General features: G+C 37.0%; 1 protein-coding gene across 4 annotated transcripts in view; it reads left to right on the forward strand.

Moving 5' to 3' along the window:
* Positions 1–16,051, forward strand: part of LOC120537032 (interleukin-1 receptor accessory protein) — a 68,403-nt gene that overhangs the window by 38,478 nt on the left and 13,874 nt on the right. For all 4 annotated transcript variants that reach the window (XM_039765638.1, XM_039765661.1, XM_039765656.1 and 1 more), the window contains exons 5-7: positions 7,298–7,466; positions 7,899–7,970; positions 8,209–8,338. In XM_039765638.1, the coding sequence (XP_039621572.1) occupies positions 7,298–7,466; positions 7,899–7,970; positions 8,209–8,338 (371 nt within the window). The remainder of the gene's footprint in view (positions 1–7,297; positions 7,467–7,898; positions 7,971–8,208; positions 8,339–16,051) is intronic.

A 16,051-nucleotide genomic window follows, 5' to 3' on the forward strand; every position in this document is an offset into this window, starting at 1 on the left:
TAACAAATCAAATCATTCAGTTGTCTTTGCTCATATGTCATTTTAGAGCTGGACGCCTGGCATCTTTTTGGCCACAAGTTCGTTTCTGTTTGGTGTGAGGTTCTGTGTTGTGGAGATTCTCAGGATGGATTGCAGGTGCTCATCAGTGAGGCGACTCCTGTGTGCTGTTTTGTTAATCTTTATCACTGAGAAGAGCTTCTCACACAGATATGTGCTACCAAACATGCACAAGGTTCGAGCCGCATGTAGACGGACTTTTTTTGTTCTTCAAAGTCACCAAAGCGCCATGCAAACTCAGTGCGCAATAACTGTAGTAAGCGGTAAGTGTTGGCAAGGCAGCTGAAGCGCTGCATTATGGGATCTGTAGTTTATTGTGTTACCAGCGCTTCATATACCCTGGCTTTAATAACAATAATACAGTATATAAAATGATCTCGGGCGGATATAATTACGCGCCGGCCAGATGTGGCCCGCCCCTTGAGTTTGACACTTATGGACTAAATAGAACTTGAAAAGATATTTTTTCAAATGTGATCGCAAATTCAGATAGAGTTGACGCAAGACTACAGCCTGCATGCCTCAATGAGTCATCCTCCCCTCGCTCCTACTTTTTTACCGTTCATCTAATGAATACACTGAGTATGGCTTTACTAAAACAATCATTGATGGCGAATAAAGTATCCATTATTCGAGTATGTAGAGCGGGATATATATATATATATATATATATATACATATATATATACCAGCGTATCGCAGCGAGAAGTAGTGTGTTAAAAAGGTAGAAAAGAAAAGGGAACATTTTAAAAATAACGTAACATGACTGTCAATATACAGTATTTGTTTTGTGAGTGTTACTGAGTGTTGCTGTCATCAAGGATTTGATTATCATTATTTCTTTCAATTAGGTTCGTATTTGTAGGATGTGTTGTGTTCAAGTTACATCCCGTGTTTGTCAATCGTTGTAAAGATGACAGGTTTCATTCATCGATTCGTTTCTTACTGCATCAATAAACAGCTCGTCTTCTTCTTTATCTGAGACCTGACACACTGCATGCACGGGTTTTTACACTGTCTTCCTTTAGCGGGACATTGACTTTTTCCACCGTGTGCTTTGTTTCCACAGTAGCTGCATTTATGAATATGCTTATCAGACGCTTCATATTTTTGCTGCCTTTTCAATTGTGTAATTCGGTTTTGTTCAGCTCTTTGGAACTGTTGCTTTTTATCTGTGCACAGCGTCAGTTCACGTGAGCCGCTCGGTGTACTTGCATCGAAGGTTCCCAGCTGTGCTGGTGCCATCTCGTGCTATGTCCATAGCTTTATTTAATGTTACCTTAGTCCTGGCACTTAAAACTTTCTCTCGCAGTTTCGCTGAGTTTGTGTCAAACACCACCCTGACCATCTCATCTTCCTCTCCATAAACACAGTCCTTCACCCGTGAATATTTAGTGGAGTTTGCTATTGGATTTCCGCTGACGGACGGCCTTATATGGGCAGGCACTAAATTACAAACGCCAGCGGCAGCCTGTCTATGAACTTAATTTAAAGTGTAGGTTTACATCGTGCTTTGTTTCCGAAGTAGCAGAACTCATGAATATGGTTGTATATGTCACTCGCTCGCTTCTTATTGTTTCGCTGCCTTCTCAATTATATAATGCATGTTTTCTTGAGCACTTTTTTGAGGTCTTCCTGGTTTTCTATGTACTGCGTGATTACGTGGGAGGCGTGATGATGTCACACGAAACTCCCCCGGCGTTGAAGCTCATCTCCATTGCAGTAAATGGAGAAAACTGCTTCCAGTTATGACCATTACGCGTAGAATTTCGATATAAAACCTGCCCAACTTTTGTAAGGAAGCTGTAAGGAATGAGCCTGCCAAATTTCAGCCTTCCACCCACACGGGAAGTTGGAGAATTAGTGATGAGTCAGTGAGTCAGTGAGTGAGTGAGTGAGTGAGGGCTTTTCCTTTTATTAGTATAGAAGATTTACATTAGTATATTAACCTTCTTAGTTAGACCCGAACATTATTCTGGCTGCAAGAACCGTGCTAAAAGCGTTTGTCCCGAGTGTCACTTGGGAAACTATACAAATGCACCTTGTATAAGCATTAGAACCGAGAATCACTCAGGCTGTAAAAGTGCAGTCAGTGCTTCCATTATGTCTGAGTGTAGGTTTTCACTATTTATGAAATATCTGCACTTTACCAACAATGAAGACTTTGATGAGAGTACCCATCCAGCACCCAAACTGCAAAATATTTGGGAGATATACCAGGTCATTGTAGCAAAATTTCAGAGCGTTTACTTTCCAGACCATGATGCCAGCATCTATGAAAGTCTCATGGCTTATAATGGCAGACTGTCATGGATACAGTACATTGCATCAAAAAGAGCAAGATTTGACATAAAGTTTTATGAGCTTTGTGAATCTAATATGGGATACAATTTGAATTTGGTTCTGTAGGTAGGGAAAGGGACAATGTTTGATCAGAAATACAATCAGCACGGTGTTGCTACATTATTGGTGCTGACCATGGACAATTTTTATACTAGATATACTTTTTTGGCATTATTAGCAGTATAATTATTACTGTTATTATTTTTGTTATTCTTATTCAGTTCAAATTTTTATTTTTATTCATCATTAACATTATTATTTGTATTATTATTATTCTTTTGAGATTTAATATTAATGTAATTTTTCATGCCAAAAAAATGCAACTTTTTTTTTTTTTTAAATAAAATACAATGCTAACGAGATTAAATTAGCCAGGAAGAAAAAAATAAATAAAATGAATTAATAAAAATTGAATTTGACCTGTATATATTTATATTAAAAACAGCAGTGGCCTTAGCACTGACCCCTGTGGGACACCAGTTTTAACATCATCTAGTTCTGATAAGGTTCCTCAACCCTAACCCTTTGCCTTCTGTATTTTAGCCAATTTTCTACACGTCTACACACTACACCCTAAACTCCTACTTATTTTAGTTTGATGCCAAACCTCTCCTGTGTGACTTTATCAAATGTTTTCTGAAAATCAAGGTATATAATATTATACGCACTTCTCTGATAATATCCTTGTGTTCCTTCCCTATAGAATTCCGTATATTAGTAAAACATGACCTCCTCCTTTTGAACCCATGTTGACTGTTCCTTAAAACACCTGTTTTTGTCATGTTATTCTTAGTCTTTTTAAAATCGTTACTTCCATTTATTTACCCACGAAGCACATTAAGCTTACTGACCTATAGTTATTTGAGTCTACCCGATTACTCTTTATGTATAAGAGGAAATATTTGTGTTTCCCAGCACTTAGAAATTTCCCCAGTGTGCAGTGACTTTCAAAAACTATGTTCGAAGTGTTTATATATATATATATATATATATATATATATATATATATATATATATATATAGTACTCACTAACTTCCTCAGTCACGCGAGGATAAATGTTATTTGGGCTTGGTGATTTGTTAGATTTCAGCCTTTTTAACCTAAGCAGTACTTCTTCCTCCATAATTTCCAAATCACTCAGCAACTCCTTAGTGTCCCAGTTACTACTTGGAGGTTATCTAGTTCTTCACATGTGAAGACACAGGGAGAATCCAAAAATGCAAGTTTAGAGCATTTGCTTTTTCAGTTTGTATATTTTAATTCTCCCCTTGTGTTCCTGATACACTTCACCTCCTCCATGACTGTTATTTTACAAAGAATTTCTTTTGGTCATCTTTCACCTTTTCTGTAATATTTCTCTCTAAATGACTTTTAGCTTCCTTAATATCCTTTATAATAGTTGCTCTCACATGTCCTACAGTTAATGCTAGAGTTATTAGTCATCCTGCATATGCCTTATGGAGCTGTATTTTCCTTTACAGATAAGGAAGTTGGGAGTATTCAGTGTTGTGCTCTCAACCTCCTCCTCCTCATCCTCCTCCTCCTCTTTTTTTATCTCATTACTTACCCACTGCAGAGTTTCCTTTAATTTTTTTACTGCTGTCCTGCATTTTTTGTAAAACCTTTTTAAACTGGTACTACTTCTCCTTGACTGTTTCTACATTTAAAAGCATATCCCAGTTTATCTTTTTTAGTCTTTGCCACATTTGCTCAAAATTTGCCATACTCAGGTTAAATTTAACTTTTAGTTTTTGCATCAGCACTTGACCAGAATATTGTAAAATGTATTATATTACTTGACCCTAGTTGTTCAATCAACTCTACACCCTGAAATCAATTCTGATTATTACAAAATACTAAATCTAAACAGGCATCTTCTCCTTGGTATTTTAACATACTGTGCTAAAAAACAGTCACTGATAATTTCTAAAAATGTCTGCTTTTGCACTCCACTTTTTATGTTTGCCCAGTTAATAACTGGGTAGTTAAAGTCCCCCATGACTATAACATAGTATTCTCCTTTAAACCTGTCTTTGTCATTTTATGAAAAAAATCCACTACTGTCTGCATTGGGTTGTCTATAACAAAGAAAGTCCTAGATCCTTAATGCTTTCTAGTCAAATTCAGACATCCTTACTATGGTGTATTTCATCATCCAATTGAAGAAGAAGCATGCCTTTATACTTTGTTTTACACAAATAACAACCTCCCTGCCTTTTTTCTATCTTTCCTAAAAATTGTAACCATCAATGCCACACTTATTCCTATCTCGTTGTTATTTTGTTAATTTCTGTTAATTGCTATATTATCATAATTATGATCCGCTATATCTCAAAGCGAATATCTTCCCTTCCAGGGAGATCTCCCACCTGAGCACCCATTACTCCCTCTGCCTTACTTAAAACTTGGTACTCCTTATACCTATCTGCTATCTCAGATTTTTTAAAGTCACTGTTGAGCTCTGTAAGGCCTTGAAAACAGTTTGACAATTCTGGGGATGATGCTCATTATTTTGCCCCCACATTTGACTGTGAGCCACATACCTGTCTGGTCTGAAGTACCTGTCTGGTAGTTCCCCTACTACCTTAACAGTGCACACTATCTTCTTTACAGACAAGCAGGGCAGGCCTGCGAATTCTCTACTCCAAACCTGTCAGAATTGCCTGCTGTTAAGAGTTGGTTTTCAACAGGGGTCAACTCTAGGGCAGCTGCTGTTTTTAATGAATATAAATAATTTGGAGAGGAGTATAAGTAACAAGCTGGTTAAGTTTGCAGATGAGACCAAATAGGTGGCTGATAATACAGAATCTGTTGAATCATTACAGAGGGATTGGACAGCATACAGGCTTAGGCAGGTTTGTGGCACATAAAAATAAATGTAAGTAAATTTAAAATATTATATGTAAGAAGTAAAAATGTTCAGTTTGAATACACAATGGGAGGTCTGTTAATCAAAAGTACACTTTATAATGAAGGATTTAGGAGTCATAGTGGATATGACACTATCAACTGCCAGTGCCATTAAATAAGGCTGACAGAATGTTAGGTTATATAGAACGATGTGTAGAATACAAATCCAAGGAGGTTTTTCTCAAGCTTTATGATGCACTTGTAAGGCCCCATCTGGAGTACTGTATACAGTTTTTGTCTATAGACTACAGAAAGGACATAACAGTGCTAGGAAAATGTCCAGAGAAGATCGACTAGGCTGTTTCCAGGGCTACAGGTGATGATTTATGAGGAAAAATTAAAAGAGTTGAGCCTTTTCAGTAAAAAACAAAAGAACATTAAGAGGAGACATGGTTGAAGTGTTTAAAACTATGAAGTTAATTAGTACAGTGGATCGAGACTGCTATTTTAAACAAGTTCATCAAGAACACAGGACACAGTTGGAAACTCGTTCCAGGTAAATTTCGTACAAACATTAGGAAGTTTTCTATACACAGAGAACCATACACACGGGAAATAAGCAACTAAGTAGTGTGGTAGACAGTAGGGACTTTCAAAACTAGACTATGTTATTTTAGAAGAATTATGTGGATAGGAATGGTGAGCTTTTTTGGGCTAAATAGCCTGTTCTCGTCTAGATTGTTCTAATGTTCTAGGCGACCCATCTCCTCTAGTTCAGTGACCCTCAGTTCAAAGTGCAGGATTAGTTGTGATCTCCTGCAGATATATCCATTATGTATACCCAACTTGTCCAAGCCATCTTCCTAAAAGCTGAACATCAAATAGGACTTAATGTTAAGGACAGCTATTTTTAAAATTTAGATTTGGATTACTGAACTGTTCAGTGGCTTTATATTAGAATTTACTCAACTAAAATTATTAAAATTAAATTAATTATCCATAAAGAAATTACAGCAGTTAGTTAACACTGCTGGTCCCATAATCTCCTGTAGTACTCTCACCCCATGACTGCCTAATGTGTGTCCTTCTTTGAAGTTACTAAACTTTACTTTTCCTCTACTTCCTTCACTAGCTGACTGTTTTCCTAACTTTGTGCTCTTCTTACTGCCTCCTTACTTTCATGCTCTGTGCCTATGCCTACTCTAGTTGTACTTAAAATGTGTTTCTCCATATTAATGAACACTTATGTTTTCTTTCTCTTGCTAGCCCTACCTCTCACTGATATGAGAGTTATGAACTGTTCAAGTAATATTTTTTACACCCTACTTCCTTCTCACTAATAAAACAGAATATTACCTGCTGTTATGATGGAGGTTATGTGCTTATTGACTTGCTGGTTTCAACCCCTGCTTTCCCTGCTCCTCACTAGATTTTTTTTCTAATGTGGAGCCTCTCTATTTGACTTGTTTATTTTCAAGTCCAACCTGTCATCTACACTGTACTTAAATTTTTTATTATATGCCTTTGTGTGCTATGTATTACTCTATCTAGTTATTCTTATTATCATTTATTCCCCCTAAGAAATCATAGTTCCTTTTAACTGCCTTGAAACTGGTTATTTACTCATTGTCTTGCTATTGTCTCTTGCCACTTTTCACTGCTTTTCATACACACTGCAGGTTTAAACACAAGTGCCTTTTCATAAACCCAGCTATGTTTGCTACAGTATGTGTGGGCAAAAGAAACCGCAAAAGAAAGAGATGGGGAAAAAAAGCTATGAAAAGTGCTGCACGACCCATTAGCAACAACCAAAAATAAGTTTTTCAGAACAAAAGTTGTATTTTAATTAACTTCTGCACAGGCATAGAGCTCAACATTTAGCATCTCTTAGCCCTCCTTCTACTTCAACACAAAAGAATGACATTGACATGTCAGTCTCAGGTGGTAGAAGAGAAGTACAATTTAAATAAAGGTTGTGAAATAGCAGAAGTATTTTAATGATATGTATTATTGTAATTGTGGAATCCTCTATATCTGTACTTACAGGACTGTCAGCCCCTGAAAGACCAGTCTTTTGAAAAGCAAGTAATAGGTGACAGATTTGTTATCTACATTATGAGAAAGGACTATGCGGGAAACTACACATGCATTGTTAATTACACACTACACAACAAGTCACATGTTTTGACTAGGACCACAACAGTTCGAGTAGTTGGTAAGAATCCTTTATTTTTAAGGGCTTTTGGGGCTCCTGATGCAAAGGGGGTATAATTTAATAGTAATATGGATGTGTCCCCATAGTTTTGCAGCTCTTCTACAAAACAGTTTACACCAAGTGAACATTTTAGTAGATTAACCTAATTAGCTGATTGCCCATTTATCCATTTTATTATGATGCTCATGGGAGTAGTTGTTGCATATCATGCTCTATCATTTAGAAGGTATCATGAATTTCCTATTATGTATCCCTCTTTTAGCATTACTGAAAGCATCTACTTTGTTTACATGCAGAATTTTCATTTTCATTTATTCTTCAGTAAGTTTTAGGGTATCATAAGGGAAGCCTGAGATTTATAACAAGTGTGTGTTTCTGGGGATTGAAACTAACTGGTGTGATCTTTTCCCTTTTGCTGTCTTATGTTTCAAGGAATGCCCAGTAAAAGGAAACCTGTGATTCATCATCCAAATAAGGACCAAGAGGTGGTCAAAGTCAGTCTAGGTAATAACCAACTTTTTTTATTATTATTAACTGTTTAATCTTTTTAATTTTCATAGATGACAAGGAGCTTTACTAATATAATTGTATCCTGTGTTCCAAGCACTTGTGTGACAGACAGATCATTTTTGTCCACACATCTGTACATTTGACTTTTCTCTTACTTGGACAACAATTTACAGAAGATGGTTCGTCTATGCTATTCAGTAATAACTGAATATGCTTTTATTTCTTTCTTAAGGTGACACAGCTGAACTGTTATGCCACGTCTATTTTCCCTTCTTGATGAATTCACCAACTGATGCCTGGTGGACTGTTGATGGAAAGAAGCTGGAACCATTCACAACTGAAAGATACCAGCTTAGTTCAAGGTTTGTTTTCTTTTTGTAGCCTCTGTTGTGGGTTTAATTTTATGGGCTGTGTTTTACAGCTGTAAGTTTTGTGGTCTTCTTAGCCACACTGACTCACTCTTCTAGTCTCAGTCTTCTTAGGAAAGATTAAAAATTTACTTCCATTATCAGCCAGAGATTAATTGGTACAACACATACATAATATATTGTTTTAATTGTACTTGAACCAGAAACCATTTACTTGAACCTTGAAATCCAAAATGTTTTTTAAGTAAACAACAAAACAAGTAACAAGCATTTATTGTGTATTTGTTGTTTAAATACATTTTCACGTGCAAAAGATTGGTAAAAAGGAATTCTAGCAGAATACCCTTCTTTCAGTAATTTGGTATCTGAGCTTACCCATATTACTTAATTTTCTTGTAGCCCTGGCCTTTACTGCATACTTGACCATATATTATATACACTGCAAAAAATGAAATCTAAGCCAAGTGAAAATTATTTAGATTGTGACATTAAGTGTAGTTTTCCATATTGTAATAATTATTGACTTATCAAACAATTTATATTTATGATTATTTAGCTTAATTTAAGATGTCTTATCAAGTAAATTTTGCTTACCCCTTTGGCAGATTATTTTGCTAAATACAAGCAAAACAACTCATATTAAAATTTTTTTTGTCTGTTTTTTACATATGCATTTTTGCGGTGTACTACAGCAGGGATGTCAAACTCCAGTCCTGGAGGACTGCAGGTTTTCATTCTAACCCTTTTCTTAATTAGTGACCTGTTTTTTTCTGCTAATTAACGTCTTTTGAATTCATTTTAATTGACATGTTCTTGAAGACTCAGGCCCAGTAATTGTTTCTTTTTCCTTAATTAGCATCCAAACAATAATGAGATACAAAATAAACCAAAACATGACCAGCAAACTGTGACCATCATACAATATCTGAAAATAAAAAGAGTGGAGGTCTCAGGAATGTTGATTTGCTCAAGTCCCCAAAACATTTTAACAGTTCTCTTTTAAAAGTAAAGGAAAAAATCAACAATTCTGAAAATGTTTGCTATTGCACAATGGGAGCAGCAACAAGCCATGTAATTAAAGAACAAGTTTTATTAACAAGACTCAGCGCCTAATTAAGCAACTGGTTGAAGTGAAATTGGTTGGAGTTTGAGGACTTGACTTAGTTGGTCTTCTGTTGGCTCACTCACATCACATTTCATTTCTGTTTAAGGAAAGAAATGAAGAAATTCCAGGGAACAAATCTTAAAAAACAAGTCAGTTAAAATTAATTCAAAAGAAGTTAATTAGCAGTAAAAACAGGTCAGTAATTAAGAAAAGGGTTAGAATGAAAACCTGCAGCCACTGCGGCACTCTAAGACTGGAATTTGAGATCTGTGTACTACAGCATGTAATGCTATATACTTCAAAATTCCTTTAAGAATTCCAGCATTCTTTCACCAAGTAAATTTCTTGCCCTTAGCAATGCTGTTTTCATTTAGTCAATTATGAATCTAATAGTTGTTTACCAAATGCTTTTCAATAATGTTGACTTATGTTGACTTGCTCTGTATTAAAGGTAATCCAACCTCCAGTTTTAATTGAATATTGCCTCTGCTAGGGACAAAAAGTGAAAGTTTTTAGCTTTTTTTATTAGTTATTATTCATAACATTTTAAAATTTGCATAATGATGAAAATTGTGTTATGTTTTGAGCTACCATTCAACATGTTGCAAAAGAAGGCAGAATTGAGGTTTTCTTATTTAATGTTGGACTCAATAATCTTGCCAATTTAGTGACATCATGTGGCCATTTTTGGAACTTTGGTTATTCATTTTTATCATGCTCAGAATTGAATAAAGTCCTTCTCAAAAGTAATGTTTCCATTATATTTATTTTTATATGGATGGGGTATTAGAATATGACTGGAATATTTAACAGTAACTTTTATTTCAAAAGAACTGTGTAGAGATTTGTAGAGTTTGTTTATGAAGATTTCTGTTTTATTACTGTTCATTTTCTTAGGAAATGCCACCCAAAAATGTAAAAAATGTCCATAGAAAAAAGAAATGTCACATTGACTCTTATTATATCTTAAACTTTTTTCCCTCCATTCTTCAATAAAACTTAAGATTAAGTATTTTATCTGCCACCACTACAAGTTTCATTGGGCAAGTAACATGGGTGGAGTATTCCTTTAAAGGATAAATTCAGTATTTCAGAAGTCATTTGATTTGTTCACAATCATGGCAAATATTAATTTACCACATGAAGCTGAGTTTGAAAATGAAGCATCTTTAATTAGTTCTAGAATGTTTAAATCTGTTTCAAGGGTTTGGTTCATCTTAAAAAATATCTTCAAGAACTGTTATTAACTATAATGAATGTTGATGTCCAGGTATAAATTTATAGCACTGTTCTGTAGACAACTAGATAATAATAAGCAAAAGAAGTGCCACAGTCACTCCTAGTCTTTTAGTACATGTGATAAGAAAGATCATAGACAAATATGAAAAACTGTTGGCATTGAAGTTTTTTAATCATGGACTCTGGAAGGCATTTGTACAGGGAGGGTAATAGGGGATACATAGATATTGCTGCCAGATTCAGTATTAACATGGGACAGCATCAACAGTGGTGTTAAATAATACTATAAAGATTAAACATTATTCAGTTGATATACCTTATCATATCATGGGCTTTAGTAAATGTCTACTAAGAAGAAACAGTGAACATTACATATTTCTTTTACTTACTTAAAAAGCATTGTCCTCAGTTATTCTTTTACTTTCTATGTCTTCTGCAAGGTTGACTCTACATACAGCTAAAAATTTGATAATTGTTTACTGGCACTTGTCTCTTTCATCATGGTTTGGCTCTATCACTTAATCTACCTTTTTCAAATTCCCAGTATTTTTTATTGTGAGTGCACGTAATGCACCGGCTAAAGTGTGGAATACTAAGTGTTAATTGCATTTATGAACTTAGTATCGACATGGAGATGGCCTTGCCTTTTTCAAAAATCTAAGGCTTTGATTAAAAGTGTAATGTTGTTTAATCAGTTCAGTTGAGATTTATTGTTATGTGTACGAAGTATAGTGGAACTTCTTATTTGCACACTTGACCAACATACACCATTCAGTGTAAATCTCTCTCTCTGTAGTTGGCATAAAATACAACAACATAAAATGCAATAGATGAAAAGTAGCCCTTGCTACAATCACTCGACTCTACAGGTTCCATGGATCATGATGTTAGGTAGAACCATACAGTGGTGTGAAAAACTATTTGCCCCCTTCCTGATTTCTTGTTCTTTTGCATGTTTGTCACACAAAATGTTTCTGATCATCAAACACATTTAACCATTAGTCAAATATAACACAGGTAAACACAAAATGCAGTTTTTAAATGATGGTTTTTATTATTTAGGGAGAAAACAAATCCAAACCTACATTGGCCCTGTGTGAAAAAGTAATTGCCCCCTTGTTAAAAAATAACCTAACTGTGGTGTATCACACCTGAGTTCAATTTCCGTAGCCACCCCGAGGCCTGATTACTGCCACACCTGTTTCAATCAAGAAATCACTTAAATAGGAGCTGCCTGACACAGAGAAGTAGACCAAAAGCACCTCAAAAGCTAGACATCACGCCAAGATCCAAAGAAATTCAGGAACAAATGAGAGCAGAAGTAATTGAGATCTATCAGTCTGGTAAAGTTTATAAAGCCATTTCTAAAGCTTTGGGACTCCAGCGAACCACAGTGAGAGCCATTATCCACAAATGGCAAAAACATGGAACAGTTGTGAACCTTCGCAGGAGTGGCTGGCCTACCAAAATTACCCCAAGAGCGCAGAGACGACTCATCCAAGAGGTCACAAAAGACCCCAGGACAACGTCTAAAGAACTGCAGGCCTCACTTGCCTCAATTAAGGTCAGTGTTCACGACTCCACCATAAGAAAGAGACTGCGCAAAAACGGCCTGCATGGCAGATTTCCAAGGCATAACGACTGTTAAGCAAAAGAACATTAGGGCTCGTCTCAATTTTGCTAAGAAACATCTCAATGATTGCCAAGACTTTTGGGAAAATACCTTGTGGACTGATGAGACAAAAGTTGAACTTATTGGAAGGCAAATGTCCCGTTACATCTGGCGTAAAAGGAACACAGCATTTCAGAAAAAGAACATCATACCAACAGTAAAATATGGTGGTGGTAGTGTGATGGTCTGGGGTTGTTTTGCTGCTTCAGGACCTGGAAGGCTTGCTGTGATAGATGGAACCATGAATTCTACTGTCTACCAAAAAATCCTGAAGGAGAATGTCCGGCCATCTGTTCGTCAACTCAAGCTGAAGCGATCTTGGGTGCTGCAACAGGACAATGACCCAAAACACACCAGCAAATCCACCTCTGAATGGCTGAAGAAAAACAAAATGAAGACTTTGGAGTGGCCTAGTCAAAGTCCTGACCTATATCCAATTGAGATGCTATGGCATGACCTTAAAAAGGCGGTTCATGCTAGAAAACCCTCAAATAAGGCTGAATTACAACAATTCTGCAAAGATGAATTGGCCAAAATTCCTCCAGAGCGCTGTAAAAGACTCATTGCAAGTTATCAAACGCTTGATTGCAGTTATTGCTGCTAAGGGTGGCCCAACCAGTTATTAGGTTCAGGGGGCAATTACTTTTTCACACAGGGCCATGTAGGTTTGGATTTTTTTTTCTCCCTAAATAATAAAAGAATCATTTAAAAACTGCATTTTGTGTTTACTTGTGTTATATTTGACTAATGGTTAAATGTGTTTGATGATCAGAAACATTTTGTGTGACAAACATGCAAAAGAATTAGAAATCAGGAAGGGGGCAAATAGTTTTTCACACCACTGTATGTAAAATCACTAGAAATGTTTTTCACATATTTGGAGTATTTAACACACTGCCTGCACTAATTTCTACATGGAGAAAAAACAGTACAAAGTAGACAAGGCAAGCCATGGGTGAAGAGCACAATACTGGAATGTGGTATGATAAATGTATATAAAAAATTTTAAAAAATTGGCTTTTAAACTACTTTGCCTGTATGTGATTCACTATGTGGACCAACATGCACATAGAAAATATGATTTGAGTACACATCTTTCTATTATATAAAATAATCGAGACGTAATTTTCTCAGAAACACTTTAACATCCCACGAGACAAGGTGGAGGGGGCAAAGCCCTGAGTGGTATTTAAAAAAAAAAAAAAAAGGTATGTGTGCCTCCAGCACACATTTTGAATCAAGTACAGTGACTGTGGTTGGACAATAGACACATACTCAAATCAGAAGATTTTTGTGACATAATGATAGCTTTGATGTTATGACAGATAACAAAAAAGAAGGGAACAATTAATTATTACAGTCTAATACCAAGTCAATTAAACTTCAGGGATATCAGTCTGTCCAGTGAGGAAGCATAAGTGAATCAACTTTTTATGGTTTGGTGCAAATGAAAAGGACAACAGGTGGACTGGAGAGGCAACAGAAAGACAACCCCCAAAAAGGGAATAATTTTTCAGGTGGTGGCCACAGACAATTACTGTCTCAGCTTCCTGACTTATTCTTCCCTAGTTTTGTGTTTTGTGGTGTCCTTATCGCTACTCGTAGTGTGAGGGGGTACCTACAGCCGATTGAGGTTGCACAGGTAGTCCAGATCCTCTAGGCTTGAACACCCCTACATGCTGTTGCAAGAAGGTTTGCTGGGTCTCCCAGCACAGTCTCAAGAGCATGGAGGAAATACCAGGGGACAGACCATTATGCAAGGAGAGCTGGACAGGGCCGCAGAATGGCATCAACACAGCAGCAGGACCAGTGTCTGCTGCTTTGAAACAGGAAGAGCCTTGCCAGAATATTACAAAACTCCAAGAAACTCACCAAGGGTGGCATGAGGGCCCTGTGTCCTCTAGTGGGACCTGTGCTTACAACACATCACCATGCAGTGTGATTGACATTCAACACAGAATACCACAATTGGCAGCTCCACCATTGAATCCCCATTCTCTTCACAGAAGAGAGCAGGTTGACACTAAGCATATGACAAACGTGAAAGAGTCTGGAGATGCTGTGGTGAACATTATGCAGCCTACAACATCATCCAGAATGGCTGGTTTGGTGGTAGGTCAGTGATGGTCTGGGGAGGCATATCCTTACAGGATCACATAGACTTTCACGTGCTAGGCAACAGTACCCTGATTGCTTTTAGGTACCGGGATGAAATCCTCAGAGCCATTGTCGGACCTTATGCAGTTGAAGTGGGCCCTGGGTCCCTCATAGTGCATGACAACGCCCGGTCTCATCTGGCCAGAGTTTGTAGGTAGTTCCTGGATAATGAAGGGATTGATGCCATTGACTATTCCTGCATGTTTCCCAGACCTGAATCCAAATGAGAATTTCTGGGATCTTATGTATCTGTGCATCTGATACTACCAATTAGCATCTCTGGGAGGAGGTTTCCCAGACACCATTCACCGTCTCATCAGGAGCATGCGCAGACATTGTTGGGAGTGCATGCATACATGTGGGGACCATACATACTACTGAGTCACAGCTTAAAATGCTATGGTGAAATTCACGCAAGTTGGATCAGCCTGTGACTTCAGTTTTTGACTTTGATTTTTGGTGTGATGTTGAATCCAGCCCTCAATGGTATGGTGATATTGGTTTCTATTGACCGTTGTTACATCATTTTGTACTCAATAAATTACACAGTATCACTTGTAAAGATTTTCCAATTAAATATTTTAAGATTTGATGTGTGATTTAAGTGTTCCTTTAATTTTTTATTTTTTTTTTGCTAATTATTTACATAACTAGCAAAATACCCGCGCTTCGCAGTGGCAAAGTACTAAGGATCTCTTTGTATACCACATTGTCAGTACGGCCCTCCGGTTGTCAGTACGGCCCTCCGGTTGTAATATGACCATGTTTCAATTACGTTAGTATTTGCAGGACTTGTTGTGTTGAAGTGACATTCGGCATCTGTCAAGCATTGTAAGCATACAACCGGTTTCATTGATAACTTCACATCCAGCTTTTGAGAGTTGAAACATTCATAAACATCAAAGTGTCCACTACCCAAATCGTCATCTGTGAATCTAAGATGTTTAAGAGGCATTGGCAGTTGTCCAAAGGTGGAAAATATTTGGCCATTTCGGTACACTTGAAAGCGACAACCAAACAATTCAGCTGCAGCCATCAACTCACATGCAGAACCATAGGTGAAGGGCTTAAGCATTTCACTCTTATAGTGCTCCTGTGTAGTATAACTATCTTCTGTACCATCATCAGTCCACACCTTGAACCTGTCCCAGTCATTCAATACATAAGACACAATGTTCCTCCGGATATCAAGAGTGAGCCTGATATGGCCATGCAATATGTAACAAAGGGAATGGAAAAGGCAGGCTCCATCTCCGGGCATGGAAACCACTCGGTAAGTGACAGTTCTTTGATCGATGGTGATCACCTCAATAGACATGTTAATGGGGGTACGGTTGGAACGATAAAGGAAATGGGTACCTGAACAATGTAAAGCAAGTCTAAAATACCTACACAATAACTATAATCGTAATAAACGAACAATAAAACAGCGGAGAAGCCGTGGATTAAATAAAAAGGCTGCAGTTATCAGCAGGGAGACGTGAATCCCGTGGCAAAGCAAGTAAGGGAATGTAGAGACCGGAGAGACGGACTG

This window comes from Polypterus senegalus, chromosome 1, assembly GCF_016835505.1.
Source record: "Polypterus senegalus isolate Bchr_013 chromosome 1, ASM1683550v1, whole genome shotgun sequence".
In the NCBI taxonomy this organism is placed as follows: Eukaryota; Metazoa; Chordata; class Cladistia; order Polypteriformes; family Polypteridae; genus Polypterus; species Polypterus senegalus.